General features: G+C 35.5%; 2 protein-coding genes across 4 annotated transcripts in view; one reads left to right on the forward strand and one right to left on the reverse strand.

Annotated features, from left to right (window-relative positions):
• Positions 1-24,682, reverse strand: part of LOC127971838 (Kv channel-interacting protein 1) — a 79,955-nt gene that overhangs the window by 2,227 nt on the left and 53,046 nt on the right. For 2 of the 3 annotated variants that reach the window (XM_052575089.1, XM_052575090.1), the window contains 7 exons: positions 17,636-17,760; positions 17,485-17,554; positions 15,664-15,734; positions 15,426-15,533; positions 15,229-15,333; positions 15,072-15,134; positions 12,066-13,936 (listed from right to left, as the gene is read on the reverse strand). In XM_052575089.1, coding sequence (XP_052431049.1) covers positions 13,889-13,936; positions 15,072-15,134; positions 15,229-15,333; positions 15,426-15,533; positions 15,664-15,734; positions 17,485-17,554; positions 17,636-17,760 — 590 coding nt within the window. In that variant the 3' untranslated portion in view covers positions 12,066-13,888. Of the gene's footprint in view, positions 1-12,065; positions 13,937-15,071; positions 15,135-15,228; positions 15,334-15,425; positions 15,534-15,663; positions 15,735-17,484; positions 17,555-17,635; positions 17,761-24,682 lie in introns of those variants that run through there. The other variant, XR_008156933.1, reaches the window with a different exon arrangement.
• LOC127971837 (T-cell leukemia homeobox protein 3-like) lies at positions 7,907-11,683 on the forward strand. The gene is made up of 3 exons (XM_052575088.1): positions 7,907-8,559; positions 9,834-10,068; positions 10,698-11,683. The coding sequence occupies exons 1-3, from the start codon at positions 8,178-8,180 to the stop codon at positions 10,912-10,914; spliced, it is 834 nt and encodes a 277-aa protein (XP_052431048.1). The 5' UTR covers positions 7,907-8,177; the 3' UTR covers positions 10,915-11,683.

The raw sequence follows: 24,682 nt of genomic DNA on the forward strand, positions 1-24,682 counted from the left end.
AACAAAATCAAGAAAAGACAATGGAGACACAATTAAATGTGGATTACAGTCTTAGGCATCACTTGATTTTCCAAGAAAAAAAAAACAGTTGTTAAACATCTTGCTTTTTCTGCCAGAGCAAGCACGAGAGGTGACAGAATTGCCATTTTTGGTGGAATCTCTTGACCTGTGAGTTTTCTTTGGATACAGGATCACTTCCAGCTTCATTGCTGCTCATTTCATGCCTCATTGTCATGAAACACACACACAAAAAGATGAGCAGGAGGCCTGTCTATGTGTGTGTGTGTGCCCCGGGGCCGGGCAGGTGGGCACTGCTGCTTGACTGGTTGGCTGGTGTTGGGGGCAGACAGCCCCGGGTCTGAGGCCCAGCAGGCCGTGGGAAGCAGGGGGCTTGAGTAGGAGCTCTGCCAGGGCCGGGCGCAGCAAGGCTGGTGGCTGCTCCTCCTCCCTCACTCCCTCATTCACTCGCTCACAGCCCCCCACGGTCAGCCCACAGGAGGGGTGAGGAGGTTAACAGCCAACGGTGACACACACAGGATAATCGGCTTTCATTAAGTGACCTACGCTCCACACACACGGAGACTGAATACACTCCATAAACCACACACACACACACACACACTAAACATGTTTAAACACTACACAACTAATAAAGAAGCAGATTGTGTTCACAATACAACAAAGCCACTGTAAGCCAAGCCTGTTTATCATTGCCAGTGGTGTAATGTAACAAAGCAATAATGAGTTTTTAGATTTCTGTCAGCTTACACATTTACTCTACTACTGGGGAAGTCGTAGCCTAGTGGTAAGAGAGTTTGAGTTCTAACCATATGGTTGTGGGTTCGAGTCTCGGCTGGCAATACCACGACTGAGGTGCCCTTGAGCAAGGCACCGAACCCCCAACTGCTCCCCGGACGCTGCAGCATAAATGGCTGTGTGCACTTTGGATGGGATAAATTCAGAGCATTAATTCTGAGTATGGGTCACCATACTTGGCGTTATGTCACGTCACTCATTAACAAAGTCAAATGCTTCGTTTCTGAATGAATCAGCCATTTGAATGAATCGGCTGATTCAATTGGCACTTTTCCACTGCATGGTATTGCTCGGTACGGAACTGAAACGTGACATCTAAACTCTGCTGATCACTGATTGGGTGGGATCTGCTTCACTGAACTTACGACTCAGAGACACAACAGAACTATACTTCATTTAAATCAGCACAACCAGCAGAGGATCATATGCAACTGAACAAGCGCACCTTTTTAAAAAAAAAACAAAAAATGGTTGTTTCATTGTCTGTTGAGGAAGTCGCCCCTTCAAGCTCTCGTTGGATCGGCTCCTCAACGAGAGGAATGCAAGAGTAATGCATATCCTTGCACACTGCATATTTCACATAGTACTTTTAATAAATATGCGGTGTGCAGTATGCTAATATTGACAAATTAAAAGATGCAGCAAACTTTGAAATGTGTATCATTGCATACTGCATAATATTTCACATTCTATTTGTACTTTTTTTAATTAGTATATAAAATAAAATAGTTTAACATTTAATTCATTGTGTTACTCACTGTTTCTTAGTCATTTCTTAGTAATTCTTAGTTATTCATTTCGAATAAGCAAACAAATAAAAATATAAATATATATAAAATAAATAAATGCTTGTTTGTTTCATTTTTGTTAGTGTTTTCAATCTCACCGTCTCTTATGTCAGACTTGTGACCAACATTAAGAGCTTCTCATCGTCCACTTCAGTGTTTCTGAAAACAAAAACAGATTCTTACATTTCAAATATTCTGTTCTAAACATTTCTTCCCTGATTATCTTCATTAGCCGTGTATTCTTCTTCAAACACATGCGTGCATTCTCTCTTTTCATCTCCTTTGTTCTGTTCATTCAGGCAGTGCTGGTTTCTTTCTGTTCGGCGGTGGACAAACCAGCCGAGCGCTCAACCATCACAGACCAGATGCATGTCCTCCATCGCTCTACATCCATCCGTCTGTATTCTGTCTGCCTCTCATTTCTCAGCTCAGTGCAAAAGCCCTCGAGGTGTCTGAAGTGAATTATTGACTTCAGGTGTTGTGTTACATCAGAATAACTAATTCCTGATCAGTTCCTGATCAGCTCCATTTGTAAATTCTCTTGGTTATTGTCCTCATATCAGACGTATGCATAAAACATGCGATTCATAGCTGGAATGATTTGAGTTTATCTTTTGCCGGAGGGGTTAATGGAGCAGAAAACTCAAAGTGCAACTGGATTCCTACTGTGACACACAAAGAAATGGCCTTTTAAGACAGCACTGACATGTATTTTTAACTAACATTATTTACCAACACAGAAATACAATATTAATATTAATACAATAATTAATATTTGATATTGAAATAAAGTTCAAACTTTAAATGAATTGTTTTAAACCCAAAAGTGAATCAAATTAATAATTTACCCATTCTTCATACAAAACTAATGTGACTTTCTTACATGCAACATAATTTTTTTTTTTTTAAGTGTATGGTTTTTTTTCTCCAGCTGAAATTAATTGTATGGTCAGTTTTATTATATTTAAACTTGAGATGCTACCATAAATTAATGGATTTTTTCTTTTTACAGTAATTGCATGGAAAAGCTTCAGGTGGAGTGTTTATGTCGGACAAAATAGATGCTAAAAGTTTTTTTGTTGTTGTTGTTTTTTTTTTGTTTTTTTTTGTTTTTTTACAATTAAAATGTTATGCTTTGTTCCTGTGCATTATAGGAAGAAGTCAGTAAATTCAGGCAGAGCTGCATGTTTGGGTAAATAAATATACAAAAATAATGATCCCAAATTTCCAATAAAAGTAATATGGTAGTTTTGGGAGGGACGAATATCTTCATACAGGACTCGTCCTCAGGCTGTGTAAATCTCTATAACCATTCGATATATTCATCTCCCACAGATTTCATTGTTTCTCTGAAATGAACGTTTCCAAATATGGATTTATTTCCAGCATTCAGATTTGTATTAGGGCAAAATTATGATGCATGGATCAGACAGTTGATTGAAACACCAGAGGGCTTTTTAAAATGTATTAATATGTCTGCACACAGCTGTTGAGACAGACATGACTGATGTTTCTGATAGATTTGAGGTTGTAAAAACTGGAAATGCTTGGATCATGTGATGAGCCTGAAAAAGGTTTTTATTTCTTTCCTTGAATAATTTTACTGTCTGAATCGGATTGATTTGGGGTTATTGTTTATGAACTACATTTTGTCTTGCCAGGACTATGCTTTAAGTTAGAGCTGTCTGCATCCAAACTGCATTAAAAGACACATGAGAACCATTTGGTATCATTGATGGTACGCTTGAATCGAAAGAATTATTATTGAATGAAGACCTAAATCTGTGTCTTTTACTCATGCAGAACTATTGGATGATTTCAGAGAACTTATAGCGCATAAGTCCTGTAACATGTTTTTCCATTACTTTAACTCATCAAAAATGAACTGAAAAGCAGTCAGTTTGATTATACATAAAAATGTAAAACATTTTCAATAAGCAAAGTTTTTAAGTTGAATTGGACACTTTTTTCAGTGAGTCTGAAGAACATACCCTTCAGGAAAAAGTCTAAAAAGGAATGAATATCATTGCATTAAATGAAATACAAAGCAAGTGGCATTTAGTTTAAAGAAAGAGAGAGAAAAAAGTTACTTTTAAAGTTTTTAAGTTACAAATCTATAGCTCTAGTGTTGAAAGCGAAGACAAGAATAGCAACATGTTTTTACTTTTCTAGATGTGTTTGAGTTTAAAGAGAACTGACATATACAGTACTATATATCTCATGCAAAAGCGTTTTAAAACTAAGACAACCTGCTAAACTCAATCCAGAGCTTCCTCCTCATTAACCTTGCTAATGTCGCACCATTGCATCACATCAGTGCATTGAATCTGACTTCCAATCAATGCTTTAGTCTCAGTGCGAGAGGAAACAGATGTTCAACAACACCAGCGAATTCACGGGCTATTACTTTACATTTAATAGGATTTATTTAATATTTAATGGGGGGACGGTGGATGAGAATTATTAACAGTCCATATGTCATTTGCTGTGTCAGTTTGGCTTCAGGGCTGTGAGGATTTTCTCTCCTATTGGGTTTTTCCAGTGTGACCTTTAAACTCGTGATCTTCACATTGCCTCAGTCGGTGGTTCTTCGGCACAGATCATAATAAAAACATAGTAGGTGTTTTTAAATGCTCTATTACTTACCGGCGTCAATTCATATTGCTCCACCGCTTCTCTCAAAGTCTCTTATTTATTATTGAAAAGCACATACGACCCTTATATCACTTAATTCTACTTTGCTGCTTTATATCTATGGTTCTGTCTTGTGTTCTTCAGATCCGCGCGCGTGACAGGTCTCGCTCTGTGCTGAAGTTGGGAAATTGATAATGCGCCGGAGACGCGCAATAAAAACGCCGCCCGCGGGCGCGACACCCGGATCCCCTATTATGCAAATACGGGGGTAATTTTAAAGACAAATCGTTGGCTTTTATTCCCTTATATCTCTGTTTTATACGTCTCGGTTTCTCCGGAGAATAAAACATTTAATGTGTCGAGCCCAATGATGGATCTGACCTTCAATCATTGCAACGAATGAAGGGGCTGAAGAGAAGAAAACAAAATGCAAGAATTTCACCATCAATGTTGCTAAACTTTTGCGCTCGCTAACTGTGAAAAATATCGGCAATTAAAATCTGAAATCTGAGGGCGTGATTAATATGGGATCAAATGCCTAGTTATTCAACAATTCACGCATACGCAATTCATACAAAAATGAACCAGCCAAAGTGCATTTTATCTATGGCAAACACGTTGTATACTACATTAAAAATAAAGTTATTTTGATATTTTGTGGGTCTTAAGGTGTCTAAAATGTGTTTTTGGACGAGAAAAAGGGGGGAAAGTCTCAAATCTAAATCTTATTTTAATTTTATTTTTTTTATCGCATTTTGGTTATTGATATCTTAATAGCCTTTCTGAAATTGATTTGAATCAAAGTCAAGTCAAAGTTTGCCTTAACCAAAATGTTTTGTTGAAAATGGTTTAAAAGTTTTTCAGAAATTAATTTCATAATTTTGCCACGTGTTTTAAAATAATATTCTAGAATTTCTAATTTTTAATAATCTCAGACATGATTTTTTATAATCAACTTTTAATTTATATGTTAATATTTTTGTAATTGGGCATCATTTATATTCTTAGATTAATACAGATGAACTGTATTAACAGTAAAAATGACATTTTTATTATTATTAATTTTTTTTAATCTTGCATTTGAACTAAACAAAATGAGTTAATTACATTGTTGAAGTAATAAGAAAATCCCAGTATAGGTCTCTATTATAACTTGGTCAACATCTGATGATCAAACCTCACGGGACAGCCTGAGAAACAGGATGACGAGTGATAATCAGGAGCCGATTACACGATAGTGAAGAGCTCAGAGCTTCCTCAATCAATCACGAGAGAGAGAGAGAGAGAGAGAGAGAATTGGGATCTGTTCAGAATAACCGCTACCAAAAACAATTCAGTTTGAGTGTATGACCAAAGATATACACCGAATAGCTTCTTTAATTGTCAATTGTTCGACAAAAATGAAACTCGAGGAAAAGAAAATGACACATAATTATATTCTATTATCACGCGTCTTACAGTAAACAGGCCAAATGTGTAGCCGCGTGCACATATGGCACGGAAACGCGCCAGAAGCACGTTTAGGGGAGTCAAGCGTTTCTGCCAGAAATGTCTGAATACATTCATTGGGCGGTTTTTAAAAAATCATTCATGTGTCAACGATAATCTAACAGCCGTCAAAAGCTCAGTGGCAGTGTCACATTTTTAGACACCGTGTCCATTTCACTGGAGAGATGAGTTGAAAAGCTTAGTCTGAGAGCAGATTACGCTGCAGCACCTCAGGTCACAGATTACATTGTCCTACTTGTTGATTTTCGGAGTTTATTTATACAGATGATTTTATTACAAAACAACTAAAGTGGATGCTACATTTTAGAACTATTAAAAATGTCAATTTGTTTGGATGTTAAACGACTTGAGTAGGCCTACATGAGCCTAATCTCGCGTTGTTTCACCTTGATCCGGAGAGGATTTCCTTTTTACGGACAATGTTAATGTTTTCGCTTTGGATTTAAAGTTCTGACGTTTCTCCCTCAGGGTGTATAACATCTTGATAAACTTTATAGCCTATGTTTTGCATTTCTTCAGATTTCCCCTGTTACACTTGTGGTCTTCGCGATCAAACGTGACCGATTTGCATAAAATTGCATATAATTTACCAAATAGTGATCTGTTTTTTTTTTTTTTTTTTTTTTTTTTTTTTAATTAGCACAGGTTTTCATTTCTTTTCTGAAAAGATTGTTCGTATAGGCCTCACTGATCTGAGTTTACGCGTTTCCTTTTTTCTTTTTCTTTTTTTTTTCTTTTTTTTGAGTGAAAAATAATGTTTGCAATGAATGCAAAAAAGAATGATTAGCAATGTTCACTTCAAAACTGAGGGGCATAGGCTCATATGAATGAATCTACGAGCAATCATTTAAAAAAGAAATACAAAACCTGTGCTAATTGAAATAAGGTTGATAAATAGCAGATTTAATCTAATATTTGGTCAAATAGCGTTTTGTGCAATTAAGGGTTCATTCAGCAGGTGTCAGATGCACCTTTAGTAGGCTAACACACAATACAAACATCTACAGATGTATATTTAAAAGAGACGTTCAAAAGTATTCTGATCAGTTTTGACAAATAAATTGTTTTTGTTTTTTCTTTATAAAAGCTAGCATACAAATGTATCCATGCCAAATAATTGCAAAGCAAACAACAAAAGAATCACCAATAAAAACCAAAGTAAGTCTGTGTCATTTGTTCTCGGTGGTAAAAGACGGGAGGGGGGCGCTTATGTCCATTTCACCTGCTCAGGCGCTTCTAAACTGCATTACTGACTCAATCTCCACGGCTCTTTCATTGCGCGTGTCCTGCCAGCAGCCTGCCCTCGGCAAACACTCCATTTCCCGGTGTGAGGACACGAATTTGGCCGTCAATTTAAAAAGCTTTGCGCGCTCACACACAACGAGCAGAGCGCGGCGCCACGGTCCGGCACACAACTTCTCATATTTGATGGATATTGTTTGGGTGACATTTATGTAATAAAATCTAATTGGTCTGTTGCGGGATAGTGTTACTGAATGAAATTACGCGGATGGAGAGCATTTGGCATGTGGGGTTTGAGCATTCATCAACGCCATGGCACAAATCAATGCTGTACTACATCTGAGCAGCGGGACTGTATTTAGTGATGACGAGCACCGACAGTCTCCGATTTCTGCCGAAAGATCGATAACGCAACGAATCCCTTACGTTTATCTCAGTCAATCCATTTGGTAGAAAAACACTCACTTTTAACTGACAGGACGCGAAATCGAGATTGCAGTATTACGTTTTCAAGTACACAATATAGGCCTGCTCGTTGTTTTGAATATGTGCAAACATTATATATAGCTAATTAGAGTTGCCTGTATTTATGTGTATGTATATGAAAGAATCGTATTAAAACGGAATTAATTTAACACTATCCTTTTGCACTGTAAATACTGCCGGATATTTGCTACTAGAAATAGCCTACAAATCTTGTTTCATGTTGCATGCAAAATTACAAAGTAAATTCAAAGTTTGTGCGTAAAACGGTGCTAATGCGATTTAACATAATGAGAGACGTCTGTAAATAAATTAGCAGCAGCATCTTTCAGCCCCAATAAATGCGCATTTCAGAAATTGGTCTGATGACATTACTGAATAACATGATGATACTCTAGTTCGCAGTTTTTTCTCCCCTGTTCCTAAATGTCAACCAATAGACAGAGATAATGACGGTTCTGTTCAGTCGACCAATGAAACCTTGAGCTGATGAGTTTGGCAGGAGACGCGGAGCGGAAACTCGACAGTTTGACGCGTGGCGCAGAGGTGGCGAGACCTGTCAGAGTTCAGACAAGGAAGCCGAGAAACGAGGACGTTCATCGGACACCATGGACAAGAATAAAACTAAATTACAGCTATTTTTGCCGCAGTTAACGTGATTTTGTTTGTTTTAATCCTCCTTAATCTACTGCGCAAAGTGGAGTCATGGAGCGCGCGGAGCCAAAACCGCCATCGAAATCAAATCAGGAACCCATACGATTCGGGATCGACCAGATTCTGGGCTCTTTGGACCAGGAGAGCAGGGTCGGAAACACTGTGGATAACAGCCGCTTGGGAAGCCCGTCCAGGGCGAGCGTCGCTCCTCATATCTCCTTACCCGTCTCTCTGTCCGGAGTCACGGGCACGCTGGAGGACTCCGGGCGGTTGTACGGGGTGAGCGGCACTCTGGTGCCCAGTGGAGTGATTCGGGTTCCGGCGCACAGACCTCTCGCTGCCGCGGTGCCGCCGACTATGGTGAGCGCCGCACCGGCGCTGTGTTTCCCCTGGATGGACAATAACCGCAGGTTCCCTAAAGACAGACTGCCAGGTAAAAGACTAATATCTCTGGGGATGCTGGAGTTTGTTCTGGCTACTGGGCCTGCGCACGCAGTTGCCCTTAAAAAAATAAAAAAATAAAAATAAATAAATAAAAAACATTCAGAGCTTTCATCTCCGGAATAAATAAATAAATAATTAAATAAATAATAATAATAAACAATAAAATAAATAAATAAATAGGCCTATGTTTAAGTTACAACAAGCTTATGACAATGATTTAACCCTGAAAAACTTTTTGTAACGATATTAATTGTAATCAACTAGTGTAGATAACAATATATCAAAAGGTAATGGTGATGATACCGATAATTACATCTATTTGAATTAGTAGGCTATATTCTATAAAAACAATTAAAAAAAAAATTAGGAAAAGATCCAAAAACAAAATGATTTGCTTAATGATTTGGTTGCTATAATGTGGTAAATGTTCATCCAAAATATTGATTCAATGATAAGGCCCAAAAGTAGGCTACATTTACGAAATATTAAAATTAGAAAATTTCCTCAATTAAGTCAAAAATCCTAAACATGTCTTTTAATGTTATATTAGCCTACACATTTACAACATGTAGATCTAAGTGGAATTTTAAAATCAGTTTTAAGAAAAGCGTGCTTGTTTCTGGACCCAAATTGTATGAAAAAAAACTTATAAGTATTAATTATAATAAAAATACTAATAATAATAATGATAATGATAATAATAATAATGATAATAATAATAAGGAAATGCTGATTCAAAACTCTTACTTCAGAAATTATTGCATCCTTTTCTGTTCGTGTTCCCTTGAGTAGAAATATAGATTTATTCATTTAATAAGCGTAAAAAAATCTACATACATATAAAAAAAGTATTTTGTTTTAAACATATAGGTGACAGTTTTAGTGATTCACATTAGTCAAATAAATCTGCATGAATTTTAAAATGAGCCTAATCAATGTACAATCAAATAACCTCGACAGTGCTGTCCTTTATGCAGACAAACAGCTGTTTTAGGAAGGGTCAAAATTGTTACCTATACAAAATAGGTTAAAGATACACACAAAACAACTTTCACAATTGTTTTTTTTTTTTTTTTTTTTTTTTTTTTTTATGAAGCAAATAATAAAATTAGCCAATAAATTCAACAAGATAATTTCGTTTCAAACTCGAATTATAAACTATTTAGGCTAGTATAATAATTATAGAATTATCCGGAAAATATAGGTTATTGTTTTTAGAAAATATAGAGCATCGTAAATGACTCGTGTCCCTGTGTTTCGCAGCTCTCATTCCGTTCACCGTGACCCGGCGGATCGGTCACCCGTATCAGAACCGAACTCCCCCCAAACGGAAAAAGCCCCGCACGTCGTTCTCGCGCGTGCAGATCTGTGAGCTGGAGAAACGCTTCCACCGGCAGAAGTACCTGGCGTCCGCGGAGCGCGCGGCCCTCGCCAAGAGCCTGAAGATGACCGATGCGCAGGTCAAGACCTGGTTCCAGAACCGACGGACCAAGTGGAGGTGAGACCGGTTTGACCTAGATCTGTTCACCCGAGCCTCACATACATGACTGAAGGATTTCAAAACAGTAGCTGCAAGATGCCAATTATTTCATTAATGTGTTTGTATATTTGTATTTTTTAACACAAGTTGTGGAAGCTGGAAAACTGCAAACATTTAGGGGTGTTTAGATTCAAGGTATTACAAGTTATAAAATTTACAATTTTATAATTTAAGCAAATAATTTTACATAGCTATTTAATCACAGTGTAATTCATTACATGTAATATATTTAATTTAAATAAACAAATGTAATTGAAATATGGACCTTTTTCACTTGTGTTTTTCTCAGAAGCGGAAGTATAGTCAGAGTTGGCTCATTTTCTAGTGATGAATGGAAACTACTACAAATATATATGTTTTACGTTCTAGTTTTCTCCAGTAGCAAAAGAAAAATCCACCATATTGTTATAAATGTACATTTAAAAATGAAATTAGCTAGATTCCTGATAACTGAGGAACCACATCACAGTCTGTCCCTAATTTGTTTTAAAATCTACAAATTCTTCAATTATTATATGAAGTTAATCAAAGGGTCAAATGTTTTGGATTTCTACATACTAACTATAATCTTACTTCAAAATCTCCAGAAGGCAAACAGCTGAGGAAAGAGAGGCGGGACGTCAGCAAGCCAATCGGATGCTGCTTCAGCTTCAGGCCGACGCCCTCCAGAAGTCCATGGGCGAATCAGTGTCGTCGGATCCTCTATGTGTGCATAACTCCTCCCTCTATGCCCTCCAGAACCTCCAGCCTTGGGCCCAGGAGAGACCGGGTAAAATGGCCCCAACAACCACCGCACTGGCTTAAAATCTCTGCCATGAAGCTGGATCAGGACAGGGGAGCTTCAAACTGTCCTGCACTTTCACAATGGAAAGACTAAAACCGTCATATCTGAATATGAATCAGGCTTTTTGAAAAGTTTTTTTTTCTGAATCTCGAAGCATCTAAGCACTTTTTGTGGGAATAGTGAACTGTGATGACATCTGTGAGTTTGTTTTGGACACAAAAACTTTCCAAACTTCATCCCATGTAGATGCTGAGTTGGGAAAATAGGGTGAACCATTCACAGAAACTAACTGTCAATCGACCTGAATCACAGAACTGTATATATGAACTGTTTAAATGATGTCTGTGAGAAAGTCTACAAAATATTGTACTTATCGTAATTATTTTGTGCTCTTATGGTGGCGATGCATTACCGACTAATGTTTGTCATTGTTGATGTACTTTCAACCGGAAATAGCAATGGTGTGTAAATACAGTATAACACTGAACAATCAGCATTGAAAATTTTATTGTTAAATAGTTCATACAACATTCCAACAAGAGGATATTTAAGCTTTCTGTTTCCTCATCTGTCTGTCTGACTGACCGTCTGTCTCTCCGTCTCCTCTTTTACAGCATCATGGAAATATAATCGTTCCTCAGTCAACCCTCTGCTTTATAGACAGTTTTTTATATCACTTTTAGAAACCGCCACTCCGTATTTGATTATTCAGTCCCACTTTGCAGAGTATAAAATATACATTGTGTGTAATGATTCAAATACAATATATATTAAACTCATCAAGGTTTACTGGCACAGTGATTGTTCAAAAACTACATCATAACATGATCAAAAATTTGCAGAAAAAAAATAGCATTACTGTGGTTATCAGAGCATATTCGGGTCTGCCAGGACTGTTTGTGATTGTGATAAACACAGGTTTGAACTTTCAACACACTTTTAAACATGATGGCTTATGTTTCCTGGCACATAAGTATTTGTTCATAATTGTGTGTGTGTGTGTGTGTGTGCATGTATTAAAAAAAAAAAAAAAAAAAAAAATATATATATATATATATATATATATATATATATATATATATATATATATATATATATATATATATATATAGTACAGACCAAAAGTTTGGACACACCTTCTCATTCAAAGAGTTTTCTTTATTTTCATGACTATAAAAAATTGTAGAGTCACACTGAAGGCATCAAGGGCTATTTGACCAAGAAGAAGAGTGATGGGGTGCTGCGCCAGATGACCTGGCCTCCACAGTCACCGGACCTGAACCCAATCGAGATGGTTTAGGGGTGAGCTGGACCGCAGACAGTAGGGAAAAGGGTCAACAATTGCTAAGCATCTCTCGGGGAACTCCTTCAAGACTGTTGGAAGACCATTTCAGGTGACTCCCTCTTGAAGCTCATCAAGAGAATGCCAAGAGTGTGCAAAGCAGTAATCAAAGCAAAAGGTGGCTACTTTGAAGAACCTACAATATTACATATTTTCAGTTGTTTCACACTTTTTTGTTATGTATATAATTCCATATATAATTCCACATGTGTTAATTCATAGTTTTGATGCCTTCAGTGTGACTCTACAATTTTCATAGTCATGAAAATAAAGAAAACTCTTTGAATGAGAAGGTGTGTCCAAACTTTGGTCTGTTCTGTATATATGAAGAGTTTACTAATATTAATCATTTTAAATATATTTTCTCTATTTTTCAACTCAGATCCAATGTTGAGAACTGAACCTGCGACCTTAGTTGCAACTCTCTAACCATTAGGCCACAAATAATGTTTCATTCAGATATACATTAGATTTCGAAGCAACTGGATTGTTAATGTCATTTATGCAGAGTTGCATTTGTCTAGACAAATCAAAGCATGATATAAATCTTTTATTATCTGTCTTTTAATTAATTAAACTTTTTTTTTTTTTTTTTTTTTTTTGCTCTCTTGAATTTTGTCACAGTAAGTTGGCATTATGGCTGCATAAAACAGTACTAAGTTTTGGCAATTCACAGCTTTAACGCAATAAAACAAAAAATGGTTTTATATTAGTTAAACACAAACAAAGACAAATATAGTGAGTGCTAAAGCTTGCTATAGCCATCTGCACAGGAGCCAATGTCTCACACTCCACCCCAAAAGCATTAGAAATACGACACCTGCTCTCTCTGTAATTTATGCATATTTAAATAAAATCACTCTACTTCATTAATGTGAACCACATTTGAGGATACTTCTCAGACGACACTGACTGACTAACAGACAAACAGACCAATCAGAAAGCAGATATTCGAGTAGGCCGAGCTAAGAGCGATCACAAGCCAACAAGAGACGAGTGATGAATACAGACTATCACTAATGATGGACACGACCAGCAAGCAGTGGTCAGGATGACGAGATGCACGAGCACAAGACAAATGCTGTCAAAAACAAACACAGCAGACAAGCAACTCTGATGGGTCGGATCATGAGAAAACCACTGGTTATATTATTAGCATTCCTACTGTACTTAAATGACAGACACAGAAAAACGGTTTTAGGATGAATATCTGTAGCACATTAGCTGAAGAGCCATCACAGGTCGAGTATATCGGATGTTGCTCTTGAAAAACGTACCCACAATCAACCATAAATAGCTTAAAATGCATCACATGTACTTTCAAATCCCTCACAGTAAATTCAGTCCCATGGAAAGAGCTCAACTGGTTTCTACAGGACCTCTTGGAAACCCGCTGGGCCTTTCGCACACACAATTACCGACATAGTAGCTTTTTTGGTTATAGACATATAAATCTCACATCTGTAACAGAACGAGGTCAAACACCGGGGGTTAAAGGACGCGCAGGTTTCCCGGGATGTACATCAAACAGTCGGCATATTGCCATGGTAACAAGGTGATGTCAAACTGTAACCATGGTGATTGGGGTAAAAGTTATTCCTCCTTTATTTGATCAGATTCAACAGTTCATTGGTTTCTTTCTTCCTGTAGCTCTATATCACGTTCTCAAAGAGCTGCAATGATCTCATGATGTTTTCATCCTGAAGAGAAGAAATGCAAGTAGAAGAAAGAGATGATCAATGAGAGACTGCTGAAGAAAGCAAGAAGAGACAGAGAGGAAAGAACACAGACTATAGCTACTTGAAAATACCTGAAAACCATTAGAGAGGTGAAAAGAGCAAATCTGTCTTTAGACTATCAGTGTGTCTTAGTAAAAAATAACCTCCCAATGAGACAAGAAGCAGCTGAAGAACGACCAATCACAGTTCACAGAGTTAGATTCTTTCAGCTGCTGGTGTTGTATGGTATAAAACAAAAATAAAGTAATGATGAATGCTGCAAATTATTTTGGAATGATTAAAAATGTGTATAAATAAAACTTAATCTGTTTGTTTTTAATCTAGCACATGTCAATGTGCCAAACAGGTAAAAATGTGAAAAAAATGGATAAATGAATAGACAGAAAAAAAAAAAAAAATGATAAATGATAAAAACCTAAAACTTAATCATTCATTAACAAAAAGTTAATAAAGTGACATATTTACAAATCATGTGCCGGTGACATATTATAATAACCATGCCTGGATGGTAATATTAGCTACTTTTTACTTACTTTTTTAATGAAATATACAAACAAATGGCTGGTGACAATATCAATACTGCAGTACTCACTCTCTAACACCGGAGGACACTGCTTACATTTAACAGAGGATGAAAGTAACGGGCCACCACTGGAGGAGTAACACTGTAGTCTACTGCATACTGCGCAGTATATACTGTTTACTTTTTAAAGAAATAATATGTTAAACAGTATGCATTGAGAAATGTTTCAAATATGTTGCATCTTCACGAACTCACTCACATATATACATAACCTACTACCTACCTAGATTTGCAAAAAAGTGCTGTATACGAGCATACACTGGATGCTATTTTTGCAGTATATATACAGTGTAAAGTATGTATGGAAACGGCACATTTTTCAAATGTTGTCAGCCATTGTCTAAATTTGCACACAGTTTACATACTGCAGAAACAGTATGAGTAGTATGCATGTATACTGCACTTTTTATGTATTAGTTCATTTGATTGTCCATGCATACTAAATGTGCAATTGTATATACATACTAGAAAAAATAGTCCGTGTAGTAGTATGCCAAAGATGCTGTAGCCTACCTCTTGACATGCGAGAATAAACTCATCAAGAGTGACGACTCCATCTCGGTTCCTGTCCATTTTCTGCATGGAAGTGATTTATAATATGATGAAAACAACATCATCATCTTGTAGTGCCGACCAATATTCAAGACCTACGGTACGATCACAAACTGACCTGAAAGAAAGCATCCACGTGTTGTTTGGGAGCGTCTGTCTTCAGAGCGGGATACGTGAAGCGGCCCATCATGTCATATATGGCTTTCACTATATCAGTCATCTCCTGGAACAGTAAAATGCATTTCATTATACATTTTGATCATCTTATTAAGACATATTATTGGAGAAAAAGAGTGAGGACTGACACACACACACCTCTTTAGTAATGTAACCGTCTCTGTTAATGTCGTACAGGTTGAAGGTCCACTGTAACTTCTCTGTTGTTGTTCCTCTCAACAAGATGGACAGAGCCATTACAAAGTCCTGACGGAGAGAGAGAGAAACAATGAGGAGTGATTTATCATTGCAGACACAATCATAAAGCCCTGCTGACACATAAATAAAATCAACAAGAGAAGGTGAGGAAGAGTGGATAAATAAAGAGAAATGGCACCTCGAATTTGATGGATCCATTGTGGGAAGTGTCGAAGGCGTTGAACAGGTAATGCGCGTATGTGCTGGCGTCTGCAGGGAAAACACATGTATACATCACATCTCAAATGATTTCATAGTTGTTAAGTACTATAGGAGGGGAGTTACTGTTAGTGTAAAACCCTAACACTTTAAAACAAGGGTTACATTTGTTAAAATTAGTCAGCTGCATTAGTTAACATGTACTAACAATAAAAAAATCCTGCAAAAGCAGTTATTAATCTTAGTTAAATGTAAAGTCAACATTTCACATTATAATCATAAGTTGTATATATTAATTATATATAGTACAACAAATATATTGATGATGGTAGAGTAAGTAACTAACCTTAACTAATGGGACACTATTGTAAAGTAAAGCAAAACACATGCACGAAAAAAAAGGATTTACTTCAAATAAAATATGAACATATGAATAAAATAAAAATTAACTGAAGTATAATATATAAATATATGTATATATATTTAAAAAGAAACTCATTTTAATTCAGCTAGTTGCAAAGTCAAAATTTTACATTTTGATTTAGTTTAAATTCAAGTACTAAAATCACTGAAACTAAATTTACAAAAACCTTAACTTAATTAAAACTATATAGAAAATCACAATACATCTAAAGCATGTATTATGCTAAATGTTAATTTCAACAACTATTAAATAAAACTAAATCCTAAAATAAACAATTGTTAAACAAACATTAACTGAAACTGAAAAAGGTACAACAAAGTCGGCTTGCTGTAAAGACAAAATTTGTATTTTCATTTCATTTTAGTATTAAAATAAAACTAAAAGAACAAACTAACTTAAAAAATATATACAGGCATCTTAAAAAATAACAAAAACGATAAATTACACAACACAAACAAAATTAATAAAACTATTCAAATGTAAACCAAAAAATATAATTTAAATCCAATTCAAAATATTAACAAAAACTATAATATTATATAAAGTAACACTGACATCCTAAATGTAAATCTCACAGAACCTGCTGATATCTGTAGTTTTAATGCAAAGCACAATTTGAAGAAGTGAGATCCTGCTCACAATCACTTCAGTAAAGATGATTTAACTAATGATGAACACTGACTGCGTCTTTATAATCAAGTGATCTGACTGAGAAGCAGACACAGACACAGATGCAAACACAGACAGATCAGCTGCAGACACAGACGCAGACGCAGACAGATCAGCTGCAGACAGACACAGACGCAGACACAGACAGATCAGCTGCAGACACAGACGCAGACGCAGACAGATCAGCTGCAGACAGACACAGACGCAGACACAGACAGATCAGCTGCAGACACAGACACAGATGCAGATGCAGACGCAGACACAGACAGATCAGCTGCAGACACAGACGCAGACACAGATGCAGACGCAGACACAGACAGATCAGCTGCAGATGCAGATGCAGACGCAGATGCAGACGCAGACACAGACAGATCAGCTGCAGACGCAGACACAGACAGACGCAGACACAGATGCAGACACAGATGCAGACACAGACGCAGACACAGACAGATCAGCTGCAGACACAGACAGACGCAGACACTGACGCAGACACAGATGCAGACACAGACGAAGACACAGACACAGATACAGACGCAGACACAGATGCAGACACAGACATAGACGCAGACAGACACAGACAGACACAGATGCAGACACAGACGCAGACACAGATGCAGACGCAGACAGACACAGACGTAGACACAGATGCAGACGCAGATGCAGACACAGACACAGACATAGACAGATCAGCTGCAGACACACACTAACCGCCGTGAGGAAAGAACTGCGAGTAGATCTGTTTGAATGTCTCCTCGTTGACCACACCGCTGGGACACTCCTGACAATTAAGCAGAAAAACACAAACGTCAGGTCTTGACGGATCAGGAAAACAAGCCTCCAAGTGTGCGAGTGGGCATACGTTTTTAAAGCCTCTGTAGAGCACTTGCAGCTCTTTCTTGTTGAAGTTTGTCTGAGCCTCCAGTGGCTCCAAACCCTCGGGACGGTGACACACGATAGACAGCTCCAGATCATCATCCACCTTATCTACACACAGATTACAACACATTTACAACACGACATGGCCAATACACTTGATTTACTTCATACAATGCATTTAAACAGGAAATACAATATTTTGTTTAAATCAATTAAAATATTGTATATAGGGATAAAAAGTCAAAAAACTTTTAAGAAGAAGATAAGACTTTTATTCAGCAAAAAAATGCACTGTAAAGTATGGAACCCCGTTTCCTCCACTGAATAATAAAAAAGGTAATTGTGACTTTTTATCTCACAATTCTGACATTTTGTTCAAAATTGTGAGAGAAAAAAAATCAGAATTGCGAGAGATAAACTCACAATTGCGAGAAAAAAGTCAGAATTGTGAGTTTATATCATGCAATGTTGACTTTATAACTCGTAACCGTGAGTTTATAGCTCACAATAAACTCACAATTTTGACAAACAGTCAGAATTTAAAGACATAAAATCACAATTGTGAGATATAGACATGCAATCCTGAGAACATATCAGTTTTTTTCCTACCCTCAAAATTGTGTTATCAAGTCAGAATTGCGACTTCTTATCTCACAGTTATGACTTTTTAACTCAGAATTTTGAGTAAAAAGCAATAAACTTTTTTTTTCAGTGGCAGAAATGGGATTCCATAGTAAAGACATCTGCAATGTTACAAAAGATTACTGTTTCAAATAAGTTTTGTTCTTTTGAACTTTCTGTTCATCAAAATGTGAGCATTTTTGTTTTCACAAAAATATGAACTGTTTTCAACATTGTTCATAATCAGATATGTTTCTTAAGCACCAAACATGAATATTAGAATGATTTCATGTGAAACTGAAGACTAGAGTAATGATGCTAAAAATTCAGCTTTGATTACAGGAATAAATTACATTTTACTATATATTCAGATCTTACAATATATTCAGAACTTATTTTAAAGTGTAATAATATTTCACAGTATTACTGTTTTTACTATTTTCTGTTTTTATTTTATTTATTTTTTAAATAAATGTAGACTTGGTGAGCAAATATATATATACATAAAAACTGTTAACCACAAACTTTTAAATAGTGTAGATGTAAAAAAAAAAAAAAAAATGCATGAGATGAGATCCACTGTCAGAAATAGCAAACAGTGAGAGGTTTATTTCTTACTCTGAAGCACTGAATCATGTTTCAAAAATGTATTAGCAGAAACTCCCTCATGTATTAGAGATGATGACAGCAAAGCCACACGACCGTTAAACAAGCGTTTGACATTCACAATGTTGGAAACGCATGATTAGCTCATTTGCATTTTTTATTTAGCATATTTAAAAATATTCCTTACAGAGTTATTACAGTTAATTAAAACAATTAAATCCTTTTTTTTTTACTTAAAATACCTGAATAAAATTGATTTTGTTTTGTTTCAGCTAGGTGCTGAGCCAATTTTTTGTCTTATTTTCAACTTGATGTACTAAAATAAACTAAAAGCTGAAATGATACAAAAACTACATAGAAACGATAAAAAGGACAACCAAACTAATAAAGCATTTACAAAAATGAAAATTGTAATTAAAAAAATTAAAATAAAAACTAATTCCAAATATTATGAAAAACTATAATAGCATCTGAGTGACAGTAAAATTACACAGATTCTGTTTATAATCTCAACTGTACTTCAGAAGTCACAACAACACTCAACTGAAAAGAGAAAAACTCAAATTTACAGTCTGAAATATGAAGGTGACTGACTAGGATCATTCTGGCAGGTTAATCATAAAACATAAGGACGGACAAGGCATGTGTGTGTGTGTGTGTTAAGGCACTGAAGGACACACACAGGTGAGGTCAAAGGTCATGTGCCGGAGGCTCTCTCTGCTGCTCAGTGTCCTTTAGCAGCATCTCGTTACAGCACTGCACTCTCTCTAACACACACACAATGGTCTTCTTCATAATTTCAAATTTAATTAAATTACTTGGCAATCTCCCGTAATTATTTCTGAAATTTACAAGCAGTTTCTGAATGAAAATCATTTAGGAGTAAACTCCACACCAACTGTTTTTCAGTGCCAGTGTCAAGCATCACAATTTCTTTGTATGTTATAAATATATTTATGATGAATGTTTGTCTCATTCACACCTTGATCTTATTCCACAGCTGGTGAAATTCATTTTTCTGCAGAAGTACAGTGAATTACAGTGATAAATGTAAGAGGTTAAGTCTGATTCACGGCACACATTGATTATCAGACGTCTATAGTTAAACACACACATTTAAGCACACAGATCTCTGATAAAGACTCTTAGTTCAGTGGTTTTGTGAGTCTCACCCTCGGTGCTGATGAATCCGAGCGTGTGCAGGAGTTTCAGAGCTCCACACAGCAGCAGCACTATGGCTAAAGTTTGCAGTCCGTCTCCCTCTGCTTTCTCCATCGCGCTTGATCTCTTTATTAGTCTTAATAATCTAATTTTCCTCTCGGTTTCATTCCAGTCTCTTTCTGTATTTGCTGAGCTCTCGACATCCATCTTTATATACACCTCTCTCTCTCTCTCTCTCACCTCTTTGACATCTGCTTCTTTGTTTCCCAGTTTGTCCTCTCTCTCTCTCTCTCTCTCTCTCTCTGTGTGTGTGTGTGTGTGTGTGTGTGTGCTCTTGTTTTGTGACATATCAGGACACAACTTTGTATAATGACATGGGTATGACACAGGTATTACAAGAAGAGGGTGACTTATGAGGACATAACCCATTCCCCCATTTTTCAAAATGCTTATAAATCATACAGAATGAGTTTTTTTGAGAAAGTAAAAATGCACAAAGTTTCCTGTGAGGGTTAGAGTTAGGGGTAGGGTTAGGTGTAGGGCCATAGGATATACAGTTTCTACAGTATAAAAACCATTACACCTATGGGATGAACCCACTTTTCACAAAAACAAACGTGTGTGTGTGTGTGTGTCTCTGTGTGTGTGTGTTTTAGAAATATTCAGTGCTGTTTAACACATTTTCACTATGCAGGACCTTAAAAAAGTTTTTTTTTTTTTTTTTTTTTTTTTTTTTACATGACAAAGGTTTTCATTTAGTTGACTATAATAAACCTGATTACAATTCACAATCTACACAAATTTACACTATTTACACCAGCCTGATATATTGAGTTAAAGTACACATCTAAATGTATTTCATGTTCAACATCAAAAAATAATAATAATAAAAATGTATTATGATAATTATTATTTCATAGTGCTTCATGGAGAAAAACAGGTTTAAATGTAGGTTTAAAGGTTTAAAATGTATTTTAAGAAAAATTTATTATTAAAAAATCATTTGGAGGACTTTAGATATTTTCAAACAAACTTTATTTCAGTTAAAAAATATATATTGTACAAGGAAAAGGTTTTTTATGTTTTTATGTTTAAAAAAAATATTCAAACAAATAGTTATATAATTATTAAATTAATAAAATATATATATATTTAATATTATGCCAAATATTGCCTGAGTTGAGTAATATTACATATCTAAATGTATTACATTTTAAATGTAAAAAAAAAAGTACAAAAAACATTTGTATGATTTGTTTCATAGTGCTTCTGTTATGTTGTGTTTTCCCTCCACATGTGTGCTGCGTCCCTGTTAATGAGTTATTCCATGCACCTGTCTTTATAAGCCCTAGTCCTTTCAGTTGGTCTTTGTTGGTTCTTGAACGTCTTCCATGTGTTCTATGTCCCCCAGTTGGATTATTAAAGACTCTCGTTTTATGGATTCCTTGTGTCTTCATTCCTGGCTTCCTTGTGTAGTGTGACAGCTTCATTGTGAAAAACTGTTTAAAATTTATAAAATATGTAAAGAAACAATTTACAAAATGCTTTTAAAGTAGATTTTTGGTTTGAAAAAAGTATCTACATCTGGCCTCAATTCATGAAAAATATTTTATATTAAAACTGATTTTCATTTTCGTTTTTAAATGTATTTAAAATAAAAAAAATGTGACATCATAATCTTAAAAAAAAAAATATATATATACACACACACACACACACACACAGACAAACACACACATATATTCAGTATTCAATATACAGTAAAGAGTAAATAAAAAAAATATGGATATGACATGTTCTACTATGGTCAATAAAAAAAAATATTTATTAAATGTAATTAAATTTATTAAATACAACTTTATTGGGGTGGCACTGGATGTATATGGCTAATTCAAACTAAAATAAGTAAAATTTGCAACTGCATCGATTTCATTCCATTTGAATTCTATGCTTTTAAATGCAAAATACTTCTTCAATTCACATTCATGCATTGTGGATTCTGAATGGCACAGAAGCCTGAGGGGAGTGTGTGTGTGTGTGTGTGTGTGTGTCCTTCACACTCTCAGGTGAACCTGCAGCCCCAGGTGAGTCCTGCCCTCAGGTAGGACATTAAGAACAACACCAGTGTGCGTGCGTGTGTGTGTGTGTGTGTGTGTGTGTCACAGAAGAATAGCAATGAAATATCATGGTTTGTAGATCACATATATGTATATACATATTCATATATATAACATTCATATATTTAGTCCAATGTTGTCCTTCAGAAAAATGACCGTTATGACCAAGCATGAGTCACACAAACAACCCCACACACACACACACACACACACACACAGCACTGCAGGTTTGATTAATGAGCCTCATTTAGAAGGTGAAGTTCATGCATGACACACAGAGACAACAAAAGACATATTTATACAGACACATTATTCCAGATCTAAATATACCAAAACGTTAATTTATTCATTAATATTTCATATTCACATTTCATAGAATCATAATGTATAGTCTAGTAGCTTTAGTTCATGAAACTGCATGTTTCTACTGTCATTGGTTTATATCTACACATTTCTATTTGTAAAGCTTAACCTTCTGATGCCTGACATCCACTAAAGGTTTAACCCCATGAAGCCTGCTGTGTGATGTTTCATACACAAATAAAACCTCTAAATTATCACCGATCAAAACTTTGCTGTTAAACCGGTCACACACAATCATCTCCATGCCCTCTGTCATCTTGTCTTTTTGCTGTCAAATCTGATTTTTATAAAGTACATGTTTGTAATATTTCAAGATGAACACTTACTGGACTGAAACAAAGTTTACTCGATTATCCAGACATAACTAGTTTAACAAAAATCAGTGAGTATAAAATATGATCATCATCACTTAAAAAAGAAGAAGAAATAACACAGTGGATGAGAAGAGTTTCTATTCTCTGTTTTTATTTTAGCTCCATAAGATTAGGCCTGTTACGCATCTTGCCAATTACTCAAACTGTCAGGAGCTATATTTTTATTGGAAGGATAGCATTTAATAAACTTATACTTCCGTATGTATATCAAAACATACATTTTTGGTTTTAATATTTGTAGTGTGTTGTAACCATTTTATAAAAGCAATATGATTTATTCACAATACAGAAAGCCTTGAGTAGGTTATTGCTTACATGAAGAAGATAAGCATTGGCATATTATTTCCTGTCTGTTTTAATAACTCTTATTAAAAGGTTAAAACTGCCACTAGATGGAGACAAGCATCCACAAAACCGACCATAATCTCCTGCATAGTGACATTCAAATGCATTTATTCTTAAATATTGATGGAGAAACACAAAATTAAATACCACATAACCACACTTTTACTACAACGTTTCATACATGCATTATACGGCTTCTTTATTCCCACACACTCATGATACACACACACTTACTTCACTGTAATCCTCTGGTTTGCATAATCTGAATTAGCATAATCTTTGTATTAACATGGCAAGAAGAGCTCCTTTTTTGAGAGTGAAATATATTCAGAGAAACACACACACTTCTCTTTCACACACACACACATACACACACACACACACTGAGAAATTACACTGCGCAATCAAGGCCTGACACATCACTAATTAAGACAAACGTTAATCACACACACTTCTCATCACTCCAGTCGTGTAAAAACCCATTACACGCCGTTCCACTTCAACCATCTTCCTCAAGCTGTATTCAGTTTATAAATGACACAACCAGAGGATGCTTCTTGTGATTTTTCACGTTATGTGCACATGTGATATGATGCATGCAATAAGGCAGTAAGGCTTCTATTGAAAATCATTCACCTTACACCAGCAACAACAATCAACCAATACTATAATATTTTTGAATTGACCTTAAGGAGTCATGATGACAGCAGACATGGAAATGAAGGATTCATTAACGTCATTGACCCAAAATATTCTCCCACTGCAATTCATTTTATTCCAATGTTACCAAAATCAAACTCTAGTGACATCTGAGTGGGTGAGCTGCGTGTTTGATAAGTATACACAATCTGAATAATAATAATTATTAATTAATAATAATAATAATTATTATTATTATTAATATTATTATGATTACTATAATAATAATTATATTTAATATATAAACATGAACTGAAATGTAAAAAAAAAAAACTTTAATGATAATGATAAATGTTGCATTGGCAACTTGCTGAAACATAAATTAAAAATATATAAATCAATTAAAAAAACATCAAAAGCCATAAACATAAAAAACAATACAAATACAAAAATGAAATATAGAGAAAATGACTAAAACTTCTAAATTAAATTAAATGTAAAAATAAAAACATTCAAAATGTTAATAAAAACTATAATAGCATCTCAGTGATACTAAAATAACACTGGTTTGAATTAGACAGGCATCATCGCACTGACAGAGTAATGAATCGATCAATGTCTCGTATCAGATAGAATTCATTATAAAAGATCATTACAATAGATTAAACCAAACATTTAGTTTATTGACTGGCCATCTGCTGCATACTACACAAAACAACTAGAAAAAGTTCAATTCTGTATGATTTATAGACCCTCAAGTTGTTATGAGGTTCTTTCAGCTGTTGAGCACAAATATATATATAT

Source organism: Carassius gibelio, chromosome B14 (genome assembly GCF_023724105.1).
Source record: "Carassius gibelio isolate Cgi1373 ecotype wild population from Czech Republic chromosome B14, carGib1.2-hapl.c, whole genome shotgun sequence".
Classification (NCBI taxonomy): domain Eukaryota; kingdom Metazoa; phylum Chordata; class Actinopteri; order Cypriniformes; family Cyprinidae; genus Carassius; species Carassius gibelio.

Coding starts and splice junctions, on each gene's coding strand:
- LOC127971837 (XM_052575088.1), top strand. CDS start 8,178: ATGGAGCGCGCGGAGCCAAAACCGCCATCGAAATCAAATCAGGAACCC. Junction 8,560..9,833: donor CCCTAAAGACAGACTGCCAG/GTAAAAGACTAA, acceptor TGTGTTTCGCAG/CTCTCATTCCGTTCACCGTG. Junction 10,069..10,697: donor AACCGACGGACCAAGTGGAG/GTGAGACCGGTT, acceptor CAAAATCTCCAG/AAGGCAAACAGCTGAGGAAA.